The 17,589-nt window shown below is 34.9% G+C and overlaps 1 protein-coding gene across 3 annotated transcripts in view; it reads right to left on the bottom strand.

Moving 5' to 3' along the window:
* FAP (fibroblast activation protein alpha) overlaps window positions 1-17,589 on the bottom strand; it is a 54,823-nt gene that overhangs the window by 24,454 nt on the left and 12,780 nt on the right. For all 3 annotated transcript variants that reach the window (XM_058027503.1, XM_058027505.1, XM_058027504.1), the window contains 12 exons: window positions 17,314-17,449; window positions 14,419-14,463; window positions 12,626-12,730; window positions 12,470-12,540; window positions 11,817-11,870; window positions 11,362-11,486; window positions 10,108-10,155; window positions 7,334-7,432; window positions 6,537-6,606; window positions 5,138-5,332; window positions 2,701-2,755; window positions 220-319 (listed from right to left, as the gene is read on the bottom strand). In XM_058027503.1, the coding sequence (XP_057883486.1) occupies window positions 220-319; window positions 2,701-2,755; window positions 5,138-5,332; window positions 6,537-6,606; window positions 7,334-7,432; window positions 10,108-10,155; window positions 11,362-11,486; window positions 11,817-11,870; window positions 12,470-12,540; window positions 12,626-12,730; window positions 14,419-14,463; window positions 17,314-17,449 (1,103 nt within the window). The remainder of the gene's footprint in view (window positions 1-219; window positions 320-2,700; window positions 2,756-5,137; window positions 5,333-6,536; window positions 6,607-7,333; window positions 7,433-10,107; window positions 10,156-11,361; window positions 11,487-11,816; window positions 11,871-12,469; window positions 12,541-12,625; window positions 12,731-14,418; window positions 14,464-17,313; window positions 17,450-17,589) is intronic.

The raw sequence follows: 17,589 nt of genomic DNA, 5'->3' as shown, positions 1-17,589 counted from the left end.
CATACCTTCTTTGTGACAAAATCAGTTCCAAACTGCCAGTTGCACTCAGTTATTTTCAGCAAGAAAAACATTAAACTTAAGGTCTTAAAAGTTTTAAATCTAGGTAATTTGAATGTCTTTATGTTTCAAATTGCCAGTCTCCTGCAATGATTTAATTTAAGAAGTCATTAAATGCTACATCTTGCTTTCCAAGTCAGTATTTATGACAAGTTTCCATACCGTAATATTCCCAGCTGGAAACAGGAGCCACAGCCATTCCACATTTAAATACTCCACTGCCAGATCCAAGTGCCAAAGAAGTTACATAGCCACCATAGGACTAGGAGGAAATCACAGACGGTTTAAAATTACTGGTGAAGTATCATTCTGTTTTCTGAATCAAACTCATATAAACTAATTCCAAATGAACTAATTTGCTTTGCATGCATGGAGGACAAAATAACAAAGGGTTGAGGGTTTTTTGAAATTAATTTATTGATATCAAATGGATCTGATGTAATTTTTTGTGAGACAGATTAGACAAATTAATAAAATAATTTCTCTTTTTTTGCTGCTTCTTCAATGTTTATCACTGTTTTCATTACCACTTACAGTCACAGAGAAATTGAATTTTGTAGCATCCTTCATGGTAATCTAATGCAGCCTATAGCTCAAAACAGGGCTAACTTCAGACAGAAATGACACTGATTGCAGTCTCATCCATAGTGCACATCCTCTCCACTCTATCTGCTTTAACAATGATCAATTTTGTCATATTTTTTCCCCCTAAAACCAAACAGAAACTTTCCTTCTGGTAGCTTGTTTTCATTGCCTCTAATCCTTTCAAGGTGCACCTCCAAGAAAAATTAGAGGTTTTTTCCCTCCCTTAACAAACTACCTAGGTTTTGCTGAAGACCAGCATGCTGAACTGACCCAGTCATCAGTACTAATATACTCATTACTTCAGGATGGAGCAATTCCTCCCTATGGCTGCCTGCCACGGTCCCTGGTATTTTCTGGCCTGATTCCTCAAACTGGGACCCAGAAAGGAAGAATAAGTTCCCAGCCATAAGACGGATAAAGCAGTAAGTAAACCTGGATAAAGAATAGATCTGGGAAACTGAATGGGGCTAGTTGCTAAGACAGGAAAATAATGTAAATAAAAAGCCTTTGGTTTGGCTCTCCACAGGATGTGGAACTGAGGTTGGAAAAACTCATATAAGGTCTTTGCAAAATAATGGGTTTCTGTTTACTTTGGAATGGAGGAAGGGATAAAAGTATGGCGTGTCATGAAAAATTCTGAAGATTACTTCAGTAGTATATGAAAAACTAAGGGAAATAAGCAGATTTTTTTTTTTTTTTACAGAAGTTAACTCAGTCCATCCTCTTGACTTTCCAGCTTGAAATGGTAGTAAGGGATATAGAGGTAGAAACACTACTGAGTAGAATTTTTCCAAATCATCTGATTTGCTCATTTGATCTTTCAAAAAATCAGTCCACAAGGCTAAAAAGTAAGGGATTAGGATTGGGCAGATATATATGTTCAGTGTAACAGGCTGAGAGAGTTCACAAGCCAAATTACTTTAATAGTTATTTAAGAGCTTTTGCCATCTTGAAGAGTTTGTTGAGTCTGAAAGCACGAGTTCATGCACACTCACCAATCTGCAGCCTACAAATAAGGAAACAGCTTTCAACTCCTTTCAAAGCTTACAGACTAGGAAATGGTATAATAAATTGGAAATAAATTGGAAAAACAAGGTTGATAGGTTTGGCAGTAGTGCCTTTATTTTAATATTATATCCACTACTGGAATACAATGTGTCCAAGCTCTTAGTTGGTTCTGGAAACACTGTGGTGAAAGAAAATATGATGTGACTTAAAAAAGAAAATATTTTCTTGAGACCTTAAATTACCTAATGCCACTTTAGAATTATTCACTTCTAAGCATCTGTGTCATTCAATTTCAACATATGATACCCATTTTATTCTGGTGTTATGGTAGTAATTGTACCAAAGTAACTTAAATATTGGTTGGTAGATGCTTCATAGAAAGATTTTTAGCAACTCTGCTTATGTGCTGTCTAAGATGAGGCAATGTATCTGGCTATTAAAGGTTCTGGGAGCATTACAAAGAGAAATACATGATAAAAGCAAACATGAAAAATAGACTGGCTAATAATTTGGAATGACTCCCATACTGCCCAATTTTTCCATGTCTTGGTGAAGCTGTCAATGTTGTAAAGCCCTCAGATCCAGATTCCTCCCTGACGACCACTGTAAAGCCAGCCAAGTACACAGTGAGTCAGGATGATGCAGGGGTCACATTTTCTGATGAGAGATAGTCATAGACTTTTCTCACTATTTTAAACTGAGATCAGAAAGGACAATACTTGAATTTTGGCAGTAAGTCCCTAAGTTAAAACTAAAGCCAAATAAAATGTCTTCATTTGGCTTGACTTCCAGTCCAAACAATGTATTAGACATAAGCTTTTCAAAATTCCCTCTTGAGCTGCCAAAGGTTCATTTTTGGGGCTTGAACTGTTGCAATTGCATGTATATAAGTACCAGCAGGAACCACCCCTTTGGCAATACCATCATACATTTGCAGAAGAGATTTTATATATACCTAAGACAGAACCAGGAATAATAGTAATAATAATAGTAAAAAAATTTATACTGCAAGATTATTTAAAGAGAGATCTAAAAACTCCAAATACTTACCCAGCCCCATATTGCTATTCGTTTCTCATCAATAAAGCCCATTTCTATAAATTTTCTGTGGAAAATAAAATCACAGAAATAAATGCATTATTACAAAAAATTGCTAGTAATAACAATAACAAATTAGCAAAAAATAGTTTTTCTTGCACTTTTTTTCCCACACATCCCACCAATTTGAGCAAACTGACAATCAACATAGCGTGCCTGATTTCTACAAAGCATCAACAATTCAATCAATAGGTGTTGAAAGGGAAGAGGAAGAATTTTTCCTGAAAGAAAATACTGAAATCAATGCTTTCATAATAATAATTTTTATTCCACTGGATGAGGATAATTTTCATTGCTTTAGTGCCAGTGGTGCAGGATTACCATTAGCATTCAGATTTTATCGTGCACGATACACAACATACTGATGTCACAGTGAGTTAATACCTTCATTTCTTAACAGGAACAGTATTGACTTCTGAGGAGATTAGGGATTCCCTGCAGAAATGAGTGGTTTTTTTTTTTAATGCCTGAAAAGTAAAAAGCTCTTACGGCTACTTTAATAAAAAATAATAATGAAGGAATCATCTACTAATGCTCCAAGTAGGTAATAAGTTTGAAATGTATAAAAGGTGCAAAACTTCTTATGCTCTCAAGAGTCAAACAGGTCAAAGAGAACCATAAATATTATGTGTCCTACAAATACCCTGAATCAGAGTGTGGAGACTGTATTTCTAAGGAAATATTAGCAGCAGCAAAGAAAGGATGAGGCAAAAGGATTGAGAGTGACAGATAAACACAGTAGGTTTGATACACATGAGAAACACAGTAGCCTTATTTACCAGGACAAGGGCAAGTGACTGACAATACCCAAAACGTGGGATACTATCTGGGTGGGACAGAGTTAGAAAAGCCAAAAAATTTAGTTTTGTTATATTATTGTGTAATCCCTGGGGCTCCACCTACAGTAAAAGCCCCTCCAAGAACTTCCCACCAGAGCATAGAGGCTCTCTAAAAATCATGCATCTTAATCCATGTGTTAGATCAGGAGGATGGAATGCACTACATTTAACTGAATAAAAATTTAGTCTAGGTGCTGACAGAAAACTGGGAAGTGTGAAGTCTGAGGTCATTTTTTCATGGCCTGTCTCAGCAGATTTTGCAACTGCAGAATCAGTTTAGGTTCCCTCTGATATTCTATGTCTGAGCAATGATTCAGAATAATATAGAAGCATTCTTATATTTTGAAGTATACCACTCCTCCTAAAATTTTCAAGATAGAAAATAAAATAATAGAATAATAGAAAAACTTGACATGATATACACCTATTCTGTTTCATTTACCACTGAAAAGGATAATGGTGCATTTATACTTAAAACATTGAGGAAGAAATGAATTATCACAAAGCAGAAAGAGGAAGGAACAGATATCCTTCCCACACACACTTGTAAGTACAGGCAGCGCTCTCAAACAAGCAGAGAAAGCTGTGAAAATCTGGGTTGCTACATCCAATTTTTCAGCTAAGGTACTTGAGTATCTTCGTGGAGTCTGGAGGAAATAGGGTATTTACTGTTGTACCTGGAAATCTATCCATCCATCCATCCATCCATCCATCCATCCATCCATCCATCCATCCATCCATCCATCCATCCATCCATCCATCTCTAATATCTCTGAAATCTACCCAATCTATCTCTGATGGGCCAAATTCCATACCAAAGGCTAGGCTAAATTCCTGCCTTGCAGTCATCTCTGTGGGGTTCAAACTAACCCTTTAAATGCTCACTTTAGCAGCGCTACTGCATCTGTAAAATTAACAAGACGATATTTCTTTGCAATCCTTATCTTTCACTTTCTCCCAAAAATCTCTGCATAGGGAATCAGTTTCCCCTGGAATACTTTCAAGTGTTTTCATGCAAAGGAGCAGCTGTTGGGGAACACTTACAAGGGACCTCAGGTACCTTCTGTGCTTAACTATCCTACAACAGCACAGAATGCAAATTCGGACTAATTGACCTGCAGAACATTTGTGTCAGTTTCAGTTTCACTACAGAATTCTCATTTGACCTTTAGCTAATCAGTGAGGTAAATCCCTATGGATCTCTGGCTAATCTCTATGGTCACCGAGACAGGCTTGCCCTACAGGAAATAACTTCAGAAAAATGGATAATTGGCTTAACTTTCACCACTGACAATTGTATTTCTTTAGGCTTAGGAGTGAAGCCTCTGATGATTCTCTTATGCAATGCAAGTGGTGAGGTCCAAATGTGGACCAGACAAAACCTCACTGACATCAAGCAAACACTAATATTTTATTTTTGCAAGTGTTTTTGGCTTACATCCTGGAGACCTCCAGTATTCAGAAGAAAGGCAGAGAATTCAATATTTCCTTCACCTTACTACTTCTTGGTATGCAAATACAACAGCTATATAGGGAGAAAATCTACTTACTTAACTGCTGAGATTTGGTCCTCAACTTCATAGACTCCGAGTCTTCGATATACTGCATGCAAAATCTTGTCACCTTGATAAGCTGTCCCTCTGCCATCCACCAGAGCAACAATAATTCCCTCTTTGCTTGCAAGATAGGTTATCCAGCTAATGCTAAATGTTGCCTTTACATTCTGAGTGCAAGGTCCTCCATACCTGAGGGTGAAAATTCACACATTTTCAAATCACAAATTTATAAATGGTTATTGGATACTGCACAATAGCTATTGGCACTGATAACATTTCCTCCACATGTATTTTGCTACATGACTGTGGTTCAGAGAGCTCAGTAGACAAACAGTTCTACTACTATTTTCAAGTAGTTATGAGATTTTGCTATCTAACATCCATTTTAATCATTTAGGTCTTATCCGTAAGGGAAATAATTAGTTTCAGCTCAGACTAAATGGTGCAGTTTCAGCTGCTTGTCCTGAGGGGAATCCTTGGAAAAGCCATCTCTGAAAGATTCAACTCTTTGCTCTCTCCAAATTCCTTAGGAGTAACATCCTTTTTTGGTGCTTTTCTGCTTTTTTGCATTTGATTTCCACATGCAGTCAGTAATGCAAAAAAAAAAAGCAAGATTAAGAAATACAGCTCCTTACACTTTTTGGCTATCCCCAGACCTTATTTGTTTCACTAGGGAATATCATGTGCTGTTGGAAGGGAGGGCGGAACACACCCCACATAGCTGAGCAAACGGAGACACTCCTCATGAGAATGGCCTAATGCAAATTACACATTTGACCTCAAGGACAGGACTTTTCTACTCTAAACTTCAAACATTCTTGGACCTTTGGATCATCACTGGTTATAAAATAAAAAATGATGTAATTGTTTATTACACCCACTCAGCTCTCCTTTCTCCATATTTTTTCTTTTTTCACCACTGCAATTTTTATTGCTTTTCTGCCTGCAATAAATTATGTCAAGTGCTCTTAACAAGCAAGTCCACACGGATTAGTTTTCTTTTCATCTTAAAAAATGAAGCAGGCTCTTGCATTTTTTCACACTAGCAAAGCTGAAATCAATACTACTTCAGACTACCTCCTGATAAACAGAAGAAGCAACAGAGCTAATATCTACAAGGAATAACCCACATGGTTATTCCTATTTTAGCCTTTCTCTTTCTCTGAGAAAGTAATCCTTACCATGCTAAGATTAACATTAAAATCCTTATCGATCTCCATTGGGATGAATTTCTATTCCAGAAATACATTGAAAAAACCACAACAAATGAAACAGAACTAAGTAGTCTTGCTTTTACTTTATAAAATGTTGCAAATGTCCCAGGTTTGTTAAATTAGAAAAAGTATTTTTTCTAATGAAACAACAAGATTCAAAGAAAGGAAGAGTTACATACACCTGAATAAGCAGAGGGTACTTCTTGGATCTATCAAACTGTGGAGGTAGAAGCATTTTGTACCACAAAGCTAGAAAAGACAAATTAAAATTAGATTCTTAATGGTTGAAATGATTCCTCTAGGCACAATCCAGAGTCTGGGGTAACAGTATATGAACATGAATCAGCACACAGTACACAACGCACAAACTGTGAATCACAGAACTGATGCAATTAACTGTTTATATTGAGCTGTTGAAGAACAGCTTTGAAGAAACCCGCACTTTAATTTAGCTATGCTAAATTACTACTTCACAAAAAGTCTAGGTTCTCAGTTTTTCCAGGTGCCTAGAAAAGTATAACCATTTTAAGATTATCAGATATTAGTTTTGGAAACTTTATACTGATTTATTACCATGGGATACTGTTGGTAAGTCACTACTGAAAAGAACAGTGCAAGCAAATCAATATAATGCATAACACATGAACAGTATCTTACATTTCCCATTTTATTACCACCGTATTATATTGTTTTTTACATGATATTTTAACTCTTTACCAATAGTATTAAAGATTTTTTAAAAACGTGTGCTGTGAAACAAATGTATTTTAACTACATTTTTACTGAGAGATAACCTGAGGCATAGACAAATCAGCTGTTATTGAACAGGGCAGAACCAGGCCTCTTCCCAGTCCAACAGGCCAACAACTTTGTTCTACAGAAAGTCTACAGAAAGACAATATTTACTATAATAAAATTCAGGCAACATATTAAAATGGTAAGAATAAAAAGTACAATAAAGACATGTAATTCTTACTTATACCATCCACTTCAAGCTTATTAATTTCTTCTTTTGGCAGTCTGATATCTTGCAAAGCAGACTGCAATTCCCAATTGTCTTCCAATACTTTGAGCTCTAAGTAAAAGAAATGCCTGAATTATTAACTGATTTATTGTTAATTTCTCTTCAGTAATTAAGATTCTTTTACTTTGTGTTATTAGAACAGAAAGGAAATCTGTGAATTTTACAAGCAGAGTAATGAAATCCACTCAGACACTTCTAATTGGGCTTGATCACATAGCTAAATGAAAGAAAAGAACTGGCATTGCAGTGCACAAATACTCGTTAGATTTTTATAGGATGTACATTTTGCAATGCAAATCATTTCACATGTTGCCTCTGAGTGTTAGAGTCCCGCATGTTAAGAGGAAACAGCTTTCTCCTGCAGATCCCTCATCCCAGTTTTGTAAAATGGGGGAGCTAGAAATGCAAAATTCATAGCTCTGTGCAAAACACAGTCCTGTATCTCCGGTATCTCCTCTCTTGCCTACCAGACTAACATCAGTTTAACCTCTGAGACCCTTGGGCAGTGTGGTCAAGCACACGATCATCAGGGAGTATCTTGGTTCTGGGTAATGCAGGAAATTCAATTTCTCAAGGGGTTATGGCAAAGCTTCAATTAACCACTGTACAATACATTCCTACACAAAGACACCAGACTTACTATCTCACTGTCCTTATTACTGCTCACTTGGTAAACATTTTTTTCCTTTTTATTTGCTTTAGACCAAATTTAGTTACATAATTTAAAAATTACTGTTTAAAATTTAATTAACTTACAGGATAGATTGCAGAACTGTATATTATTAATAATTTGGTTCTCGTTTCTTTATGTGTTTTCCCGTGAGTACTGTGGGATAAAGAATATTGAAAACATAAGGGAAATCTGTGACTTTTAGCTTCACTTTCAGAATGAAAGAACCTTTCAAAATGGCAGGAGATTTTTCTTTTTTCCTTTACATTTCCCTTCTACTTGTTTCTGGAAATGTTCAAAAAAGTACGAGAGGTATTCTTCTCTCAACATATATTGAGCTAGGTAGTGCTTAGGACATGCCAGAAATATAATACTGAAATTCGTTCTTTTAAAGTACTCTTGACAAGTTTTGCAGATTCAAGTGGGTTTTTTTATGACTGAAAGATCATCCTGCTTTTGGATGCTCATGCAAACTCAGCTGAACCCTTTTCCAGCCTTCCCCTCAAAACTCCTGAAACTTTCCCATTACCACAACTGAATTGTAGGCATCGTGGAAGGAACTTCCAAACTGATCTATGTCAGTTTAACTGTCTCCTACTAAAATTCATGGGTGATATAGTTTCAAAATGCTGCCAACTGCAATGAAAATGGATTTACTAAAAATAGTTTTGCACCACAGAAGAGATTATGAAAGCAAGGAACTGAAGGAAAATTAATTCTAAAAACGTAATGAAGAATTTAAAGAGAAGCCTGAATTTGTTTTTGTTCCTGAGAATAACATCACAGAAGAGAGAGGCATGATGAAACCTCCATCCTTCAACCTCCAGTGGTGAAAATCCATTACAAGAAACTGTTCTCTGCTGCAGAGAGTTTAAGAAAACACATAACTGCAGTTGGGCACTTTGTTGTATTTCAAGGAATGCATAGTTTGATAAGATAGTAGGGGCCCTTTACATAAAAGGTAACTGAATCAGAAAAAACAGAGAGGTATAAAAATGGATTAAATTATATAAAAAACCCAAACATGTATGCATTGTATTTAAACCTTTAAATCTATTTAAACCTTCTGCAAAAGAAATACCAGCACACAGTGTTTCTATACTATAAGTGCAATTCACATGTTAACCTATCTTTTCCATTTGCAAAAATTTTTAAGTGGTTATAAGATTTTCCAACTGCTACTGGAGTCTAAATAACATGATGTTGCAATTCACTGACTTCTACATGAATCACCACAGATTAAGTTAGTTTAACAATATCGTAGCATTTGTCTTCCTTATGTTTTTGTGTGTCTTTTGGTCTGACAACATTCAGTTAACAGTGGGTTATCCATGCCGGCTGAACTGAGAAAGAGAGGATTCACTGCAGAACAATTTATATTTTCATAGTTAGAATGTTCCTGCTTGGCTTGGTTGCAAACAGTTTTCACTAACAGGCTACTTAAAGGATAAGGGCTCTGAATATTTCTTGCTGAAGATCACACTTTGTATCAATAATTACACCTTGTCTGAAGCAGTTATTTGAACTGATCATCTGAAAGAGCTTCTGCTCTTCTCTGACATCTCTACTGTTGGCTGAAGAAGTCATTGATCCACATTCTAATTAGTACAGCACAACAGGTCAAAGTGTAAACTAAATAGTACACTATTGTCTTTTGTTTAAGGTAATGTTGCCTTGTGAAAAAGAAAGTCTTGTGTTCATCCAAACGTGAAAAGGCATATTCTGGAAATCACAATAATGCTTTCTACAAAGTTTGACTCAAAATTTGGTAGACAGAGTTGCCCATGTTGCTTTTATCTATACTGTGTAAACAGGAAAAACAGCAGGATGCTATGAAAGTGCTGGACGCAGGAATTGAGATAACTGCATCAGTGTGTTCATTCCCAGTTGGGTTTTACTCATGAACATATCTAGAAAGACACTAGTTATTTTAATACCAAACAAGATGAAAGGCTTCTTGATCACAATCCTAAGTATTGTACTAGAAGACCTTGATCTGTAAAGGAGGTAAAGGAGTAAACCAATTGCTCAGAAATAGGCATGACACTTGCAGTACCTCTATCACCACGGTTCTCAAAAAGAGTAGAAATGGGAATCCCAGGACCTGTTGAAAGGATGATAAAAAGTCACTTTACAGTTTGAAGCTGGAATTTGGTGATGCAGTGTGTATTACATTAACATTGATAACTGACAGGAGTTAAAAATCTCAAAGTTGATGCAAAAATCTGAATCTTCTCTGCTGTATAACTCACTATCCCTGCTACAATACATAAGGTTCCGTGTGTACAAAGACTTGGCATTGCTCAGCAAACGTAGTAGAAGCAACTTTAAATCTACTACTGCTTCCTCCCTAGAGATGGAGTGACATCTAGTTAATACCTGAGATGTGATTACATAAGGTGAACGCAAAACTAACAATGTGAAACATTCTTCTGAGAACATGTCACATTGGATTTGTGAAGGTGAGTGCCTTTCACATGGTGATGACCTTACTGACTATTTTGCACAAGAATGATTGAAAGGTGTTGTTATTTGCTACATTTGGTTCTCTCCTCCACAAAAGTTCTAAGGAACTTTTCAGCTGATCAGTCGGTGAAGAATCACAAGAATAGTAAACTTTATAAGAAGTACACAAAAGGAAAACCTTGGATCCTTTTCCTCTTTTTTTTAGATTGTGATGTCACTGTTTTTTGAGTACAGCAGTGGATGAAACCTCAGATCACCGAAATCACCTAATTTATTACAAAAGAGCTAAGACTTCCTTTAATACTTGTGTCTTGCAAGCAGATTCAATGATCACATATCTTGAACTGAATTTTTCTCAGATAATTTATTAAAAATGTCCTCAGGTGCAAAACAGCCAACATTTATGGCTGACACAGGTTTTATTTTAACTGGGAAACAAAGTAAAGTAGTTTCTCACAGCTAACTTTGATCACATAAACTGGGAAACAGTATATGTTTCGAAATCCTGCTCTGGCTGATGTGAGAAAAAACATGGCTTTCATGAGCTGGATAGCTAGATTAAAATCTGTTTTGTGACATGAAGGACACTCACAAATTCATTTTAAATTCTCAAAATCTCAAGCTTTTTTTTAAAAAAGTAAAAAAAAAATCCTGAATATATCTGTATTTACTGAAACATCACAACATTTTTGAACATGGGAAGTCTCTTTCTGGAAATCTTTTCTGGTTATTGTGAAATTTCTGTGAGTCATACAAAAATCATTTGGGATAATCAGCATAAACTACAGTGCTGATAAATTCTAAAGAACAACTGATTATATGTTTAGTCCCATGCCATACATACCATAACAGATCAAAGCATAATACTTTGAATGTTCACTGAATCTTGCTGTATAATACTGACATCTCTCTTTCCTTAAATTGCAGGTAATGCATTGTTTTCTCATAGGTTTACTTCCAATGCTGATTCTAAGAGAAAAATCAAACAAAGCAATCATTATTTTGCTAAAATTAACTTTATATTTGTCTGTTTCATATTCTTGGATGCAGGCCCTGTACTTTCAGAACAATTAATTTAAAAATAAATGTTCTGGGTTTTTTATCAATTTTCCCCCAAGAGTATATTTAAATGTTAGATGACATTTCTCTCCATTGTCAGATAGAATCTGAGGTTAAGATTTAGTTAAAATAGCTTGTGAAATTACACATTAAACATCTTGAAATGAAATAGTTTTATTGACAAGTCCAGAGACATCTTCTATTACCTACTATCATTAAGATAATGTTGATAAAACTTACTTGTAAATATTCCTTCTTCCAGGATAGCCTTCAAATTCATTGCTTGAATAAAAACTGCAAATTCATTTATATGTTAATAAATAATCCATAAAGTGATGACCTATGAATGAGCATCAAGACGAAAAGCTGTCTTGGAAGTTAATTAAGACTTTTTGAGATTTCTGCATGCGATGGAAGAATAGTTAAACTTATATACCTTTCATCTTAATAAATTTTTGCTTAGACTATGATTAAGCGACACATAAGCCATATAAATAGGACTTCTATCTTAATTCTCATGGGCTAATCTCTCCAATTATCTAAGCTGCCTCTATCTATACAGTAAGCTGAATGAGAGATCATAAAAAGACAAGTAACTGCAAATTGTGTGAGGGTTAGCCACATGATTAAGTTAAGTGTTTTTAAATAAGCCTCTCTGAGATGGGTGATGTAAATAAATAGAAAATTGAGGGCCATTTGCAAAGAATCTTTCATAAGTAAATAATTTTTACAAACCTATGCAGTACCTTAGCATACAAATTTGTTGTGGATGCATTCAGATAAAAAACTAATTACACCTAATTATAATCTGACAAGTTAACAAATGGTGTTTAAATTATTAAGTGTTGCTTTTACTGACAACACTCCCAACCTTTTTACTTCATGACACTTACATTGCATCATTTGTTACTCTGAAAATGTATATTGCCTCCCATTCTCCACTTGTAACTTGGATTGCATTCTCCTGTGTAGGGAGACATTTAAGTTACTGAATATTGTAGAATTCCTTTAGGACAGTAGATCAATGTAGAACACTTGGCTTGACTTACCACAGAGCCATTGATGTAATGAATATGCTTATAACCATTTTTGTCACTAAAAATTTTGTAGTACGAACTGCTGTCTGATGTAAAATACGGTGCAGAAACAAAGAACTGAAACAATGGAAGAAAAACAGTAGATGAGACACAAGACTGTCCAAAACTGTTCAGCAGATTATACCTCACATTACTAAAAGTAACAAGACCATTTAATCAGTTCAAACAGGACAAATTACTTTGCACAGGTTTGTACCTGTGATATTCAATCTTCCCGTGATCACATGTTACAATTAATTTCATTTAAGATTTCTTAAACCTATAATATAGATACCTCAAGAACACCAGAAATATGAACTCTCTACTTGCAAGTGGAATAATTTGTATATTCTCAATTACCTTTCCTTAGTTATTTAAAAACAGGAAGAAATTATTTTTAACAAGTAACTTTCTGAATAATGCTGATGTTCATGAAAGGTGCCAGACTGAGGATCCTGTGGACCTCAGTTTGTCTGCTTCACTGAGCAAGCACAGCATCAAAGAAATGGATATCTGAAGTTTCCCATACTATTCCACTAATTTTAAAGAACAGATTATTCCAGATAAGATCTCTCAACTTTTACTTCCTTTCAAAGAATCACATCTTTACTAAAATTGTCAGTCAGGGCTGAATTACTGCAACTCTAAGTTTTATTTTCAAAACATAAAGATATGAAGATATAGGAATGACTTGCAACATTCCTGACTGAGTATATCTTTTGAATAATATTAACTCAAGCTCAACTAGGACTTGTGACCACAAGTTAAATTCCCCTGGAGACTGTATCTGTGATTCCTAATACTTGAAAGCCTATAAAGGCAAAATCTGGGATTTATGCATTTGTGCAAATTCTTTAGCTCTAATAAAAACCTGTCATCAGAACCTCAAGTGAAGTGTAAAAAAAATAAAAAGGACCAAGTAAAATAACTAATTCTTGTAAATATATGATCTTCTCATTAAAACATCTCTTAAGGGACAGTGCACTGAAAATTGAATCTCATTGTTAAGTCCACTACAGGACATTTAGGCACTGTGAGGTTCACACACTTCTGTTAACTTCCCCTGCCTGAAAGTAAATATAAGCAACACTACATATTCACTGCTGGAATACAGTCTGTATGACTGTAAATACTGATCTCATAATCTTACAATTTCCTTGCAGGTTTGTTTTTACTGCAAGTTGCTCAAGGTACATGGTTGTCCAGGGTTACTGGGCAGAGAAAACATCTTTTGCTGAACTCCAAAGAAGTATCATCTGCCATTCTAAGGAGCATATCTTACCTTGAAGGCTCCCCCTTAGCTGAAGATGTGCAGCACCTGGCACTAAAACTGTTCTGAGTGGACAGCTTTTATTCTTAAGATTCTAGATAGCCCATTTTATCCCTTGCCCTAATGCCACCAGAGGAATTTTACATCTATTCTTAAGCTCCAGAATGCTTCTAAGGATTACACTGCACTGTAAATCTACCTCTTTTCATTAATTTCCTCCCTTCATTAAATTCTCTCTCAACCAACTTTCCTGTCTCGTCAGTTGGTCAGTACAGAAATAGGTTTTTAAATTTAGAAAGCAGATAACCAGATACTTCGTCTAGCACAGCATTAAAAGCTTCAGTCCTACAGTGCACCAAGTCTAAGCAGTAGTGCTGTATGTCTCAGAAGGCTGCTTCATGTTTCAAAACACTGATGGCAGGATGCAGGAAGCTGTAGCTTGTAGCTGAATTCAGCTTGTAGCTGAATTAAAATAGAGTACAAGAAGAAAACCTACTCCGCCCGCCCATCCTGTTTGACTCTCTTCAATGTGCTGTCGATTCTGAAAAACAAAAGCAACATTACACTCTTTAAGAAGATTGAGTTTAAGGAGATTGAAAAACTTCAAGTAAATCAGTGGCTGCCTGTAAAGGGGAATTTTAGAATATTTGCTATGAAGGTTCAGGCAGTTGGACGTTGTCTAAGTAAATAATTTTGCTGTATTAAGGTCATTATGTTAATTAAACTATTGTTTTTGACAGCTGACATCAGACCTAAACAAAATTTAAAGCAATTATGCAACTTTTTCACTGAAAACAAGAATGAACAACTACTTAATCTCATTAATTTTTTGGCAAAAATCCAAGTAAAATAGTATCAGGAATATTAATACTAACATTTGGTTTAGATTTTCAGCTTGTTTGTATTTTCTTTTATTTCAGAGTTGAGATGTTGATTTAGAGCAGTGGTGATGTGACTATTAGGCATTCTGAGACTATGAATATAAATTTAGAACATCTTAACTCCTTGTTCTTAGAGCTGATTTGGAAAGAGACTTATACCGAGCATGAATGATGCAGCTAAAAGTGCTTTTATATTTGTACTTATGTTTTGCTTGTAAAGTTTCTAGTGATATATTTAAAAAATCTGCATTCAATCAATGTATTTCTTTTTTTATCTTGCAAACTTTTCTTTATACTCTTCATTCAATATAGTATTTCTTCACAGTTTGAAACAAATTTAACAAATTTGTTTTTTAAGGAGTATGATTTGTATTTCTTACCCTCAACATAACCTTACTACTATTTAAAATCATGTGTTCTCCCTTCTAATTTTTTCCCCACAAGGTAACTTGAGGAAAAGTTGCAGGTCCTTGCCCTTTAGAAGACTAGGACTTTGCAAGGGCCCGACTGACCTACTAACTGAAAAGATAGATTTTATTTCTTTTTAAGATGATAAAAATGGAATGTATTGTTTTATATCTGCATCCTTACATTATTTTCCTTTCTTTGAACTAAAACTCAGATCTTGATGACATAGTACATTAGGGATATACTTAAATTCTCTCATTTGAGTAGCCCCCATTTCACAAAGACATGCCTACCTTTTACTCATATGAATAGTTCCACTGCTCACATTGGTTTCTGTGGTTTAGTCACATGAGAAAGAGTTGAACATGTGAACATTTCTGATGAATCCATATTTTGGGAACATCTTGTAGATTATGTTTTGTTATTATTTTCAGATACATAAAACATGTACAAGTTTATTGTACATTAGAGACTCAATGCAATCTGAATTCAACAAGAGAACTATTTTTGCCAAAGGAAATGTTCAGAGATATACTTTCTGATGGCAAATAGAGCTAATGCAGCAGTCCCATCTGTTCACACTCCTTCGATTGGCCATTTGTGCAAACTTTAATGTGATAAAAGCATTGTATCACTGTTTAAATATAGAATTATAGAAACGTCAGTAGTGACTCCATAAATAAGGTTTCATGGAGAAATGCAATTAAACAAGGATCATGAACAAAGTCCTGAAAGATGTTAATTGGTCTGGTCTGGTCTGGTTCCAGCAAAGCAATTAAGCACATGCTTAATTTTAAACACATAAACAGATCTACTGAAGTAAATAAAACCAGCAATGTGCTAAAAGTTAAGCTTGTGTTAAAGTACTTCACTGGATTGTGGTAGAATCCGAGAAACCTTATATGTTTTTTCTTTCCATTAAAATATGCAATTATTAAAATACAGTTTACTTGCAGGCAAGGTAGAGATTCAGTATTAATGAACCTATAAACTGGAACAATTACTTAGGAAATATAGCAAATGCTGCATGAAACATGGCTTTTTCCCTACTAAATTATAGTATTTCTCTGTGGACTGCTACTTCAATGACAATGTTTTTGAAGTAACAGGACCTTAAATTCCCTTTAAGTTTGCAACAGTTTTCATGTTAAAGAGGAGTAAAAATTATTTTCAACTTGAAAAGACTGTGTCAATAAACTCTGAATTTATAATTTATCAGTTTTTCAGAATACTTTAATAAATATTCTTGCCTTTTATTTCCAATTAGTTCAAGGTTTCATCTAATGTTAGCCTTCATAGGTGTTCTGTACCATGACCCCTAAAAACAAGACAAGCCAAAAGCACCAATACCAAAAGACAACAAATGAGATCTCTGTACTAGAGTTACTGAAATTCAGGGTGGTCTTTCCTTCAGGATCTATATGAATTTATCTGTGTGTACACTTCTCAGGCTTTACAAATCTCTGTTCTGTTCAGCAGAGCACAGTCTTCTTTCCAACTGACTAAATCACAGAATGGCATATTGAAACCAAATGTAGTTACTGCTGCAATCAGCCTGAAGTTTTCTTTTTGGATCTGATCGTGTTTCTGAAAACTTGCCTACTGTCTAGAACTGTATGATTTGATAAAACAGAAGAATTTCTTCTTCCAGAAAACCTGCCTTACAATTAACGTGTATGTTCTTTCAAATAATCTAACATTAATCTAAAAGAACATGGTTTAGTCAGACTTAGTATGGAATTTCAACACAACATAATAAGATTTTCTTTAAAAAAGATACAGATCCTATATGGTTTTACTTTTGAAGATGCTATCACAAGAAGGAAATAAAAAACATTACTGAAAGCCTCTCAACAGCATTTTAGGTGGTTGTTTTTGTTTTGGTTTTTACTTAAGTTTCACAAAGAAAAAATGCTGTGCTTTTACTTCCTGGAGTAATTAGTATTTTTCACCCCTCTTCCAGCAATTAAAATATTAAAAAATGTATCACTATAGTAAAATATTATTGTGATAAAACACAGAAAAATATAATTATGGCAGGGATTAAAAAATGCTAATATCAGATTAGTAAAATTCTAGATTTATATTTCCAACTTCATTACCTCTGGACAGTCCCAAGTACTTGAATGCTCTTTGAAGTCACAAATAGCTAAGACTGAAAAATTCTGTATTCTCTTCAGCCACTGCACACAGATTCGAGTATCTGTTACCCAAGTAAGCCAAGTAAAATAGTGATCACTAAAATATAAAAAAAATTTAAAAGGGAGAAATGGAAGTTATTAAACAACAGGAGTATAGAAGCATTGCTACAGATTACATTCCCCACATTTCTCTCTGAATAACAACAACAAAGCTTTCACTGTTTTAGGGCACTTTTT

The sequence above is a fragment of the Melospiza georgiana genome, chromosome 7, assembly GCF_028018845.1.
Source record: "Melospiza georgiana isolate bMelGeo1 chromosome 7, bMelGeo1.pri, whole genome shotgun sequence".
Classification (NCBI taxonomy): Eukaryota; Metazoa; Chordata; class Aves; order Passeriformes; family Passerellidae; genus Melospiza; species Melospiza georgiana.
This window is presented reverse-complemented; position numbering and strand designations above follow the sequence as displayed.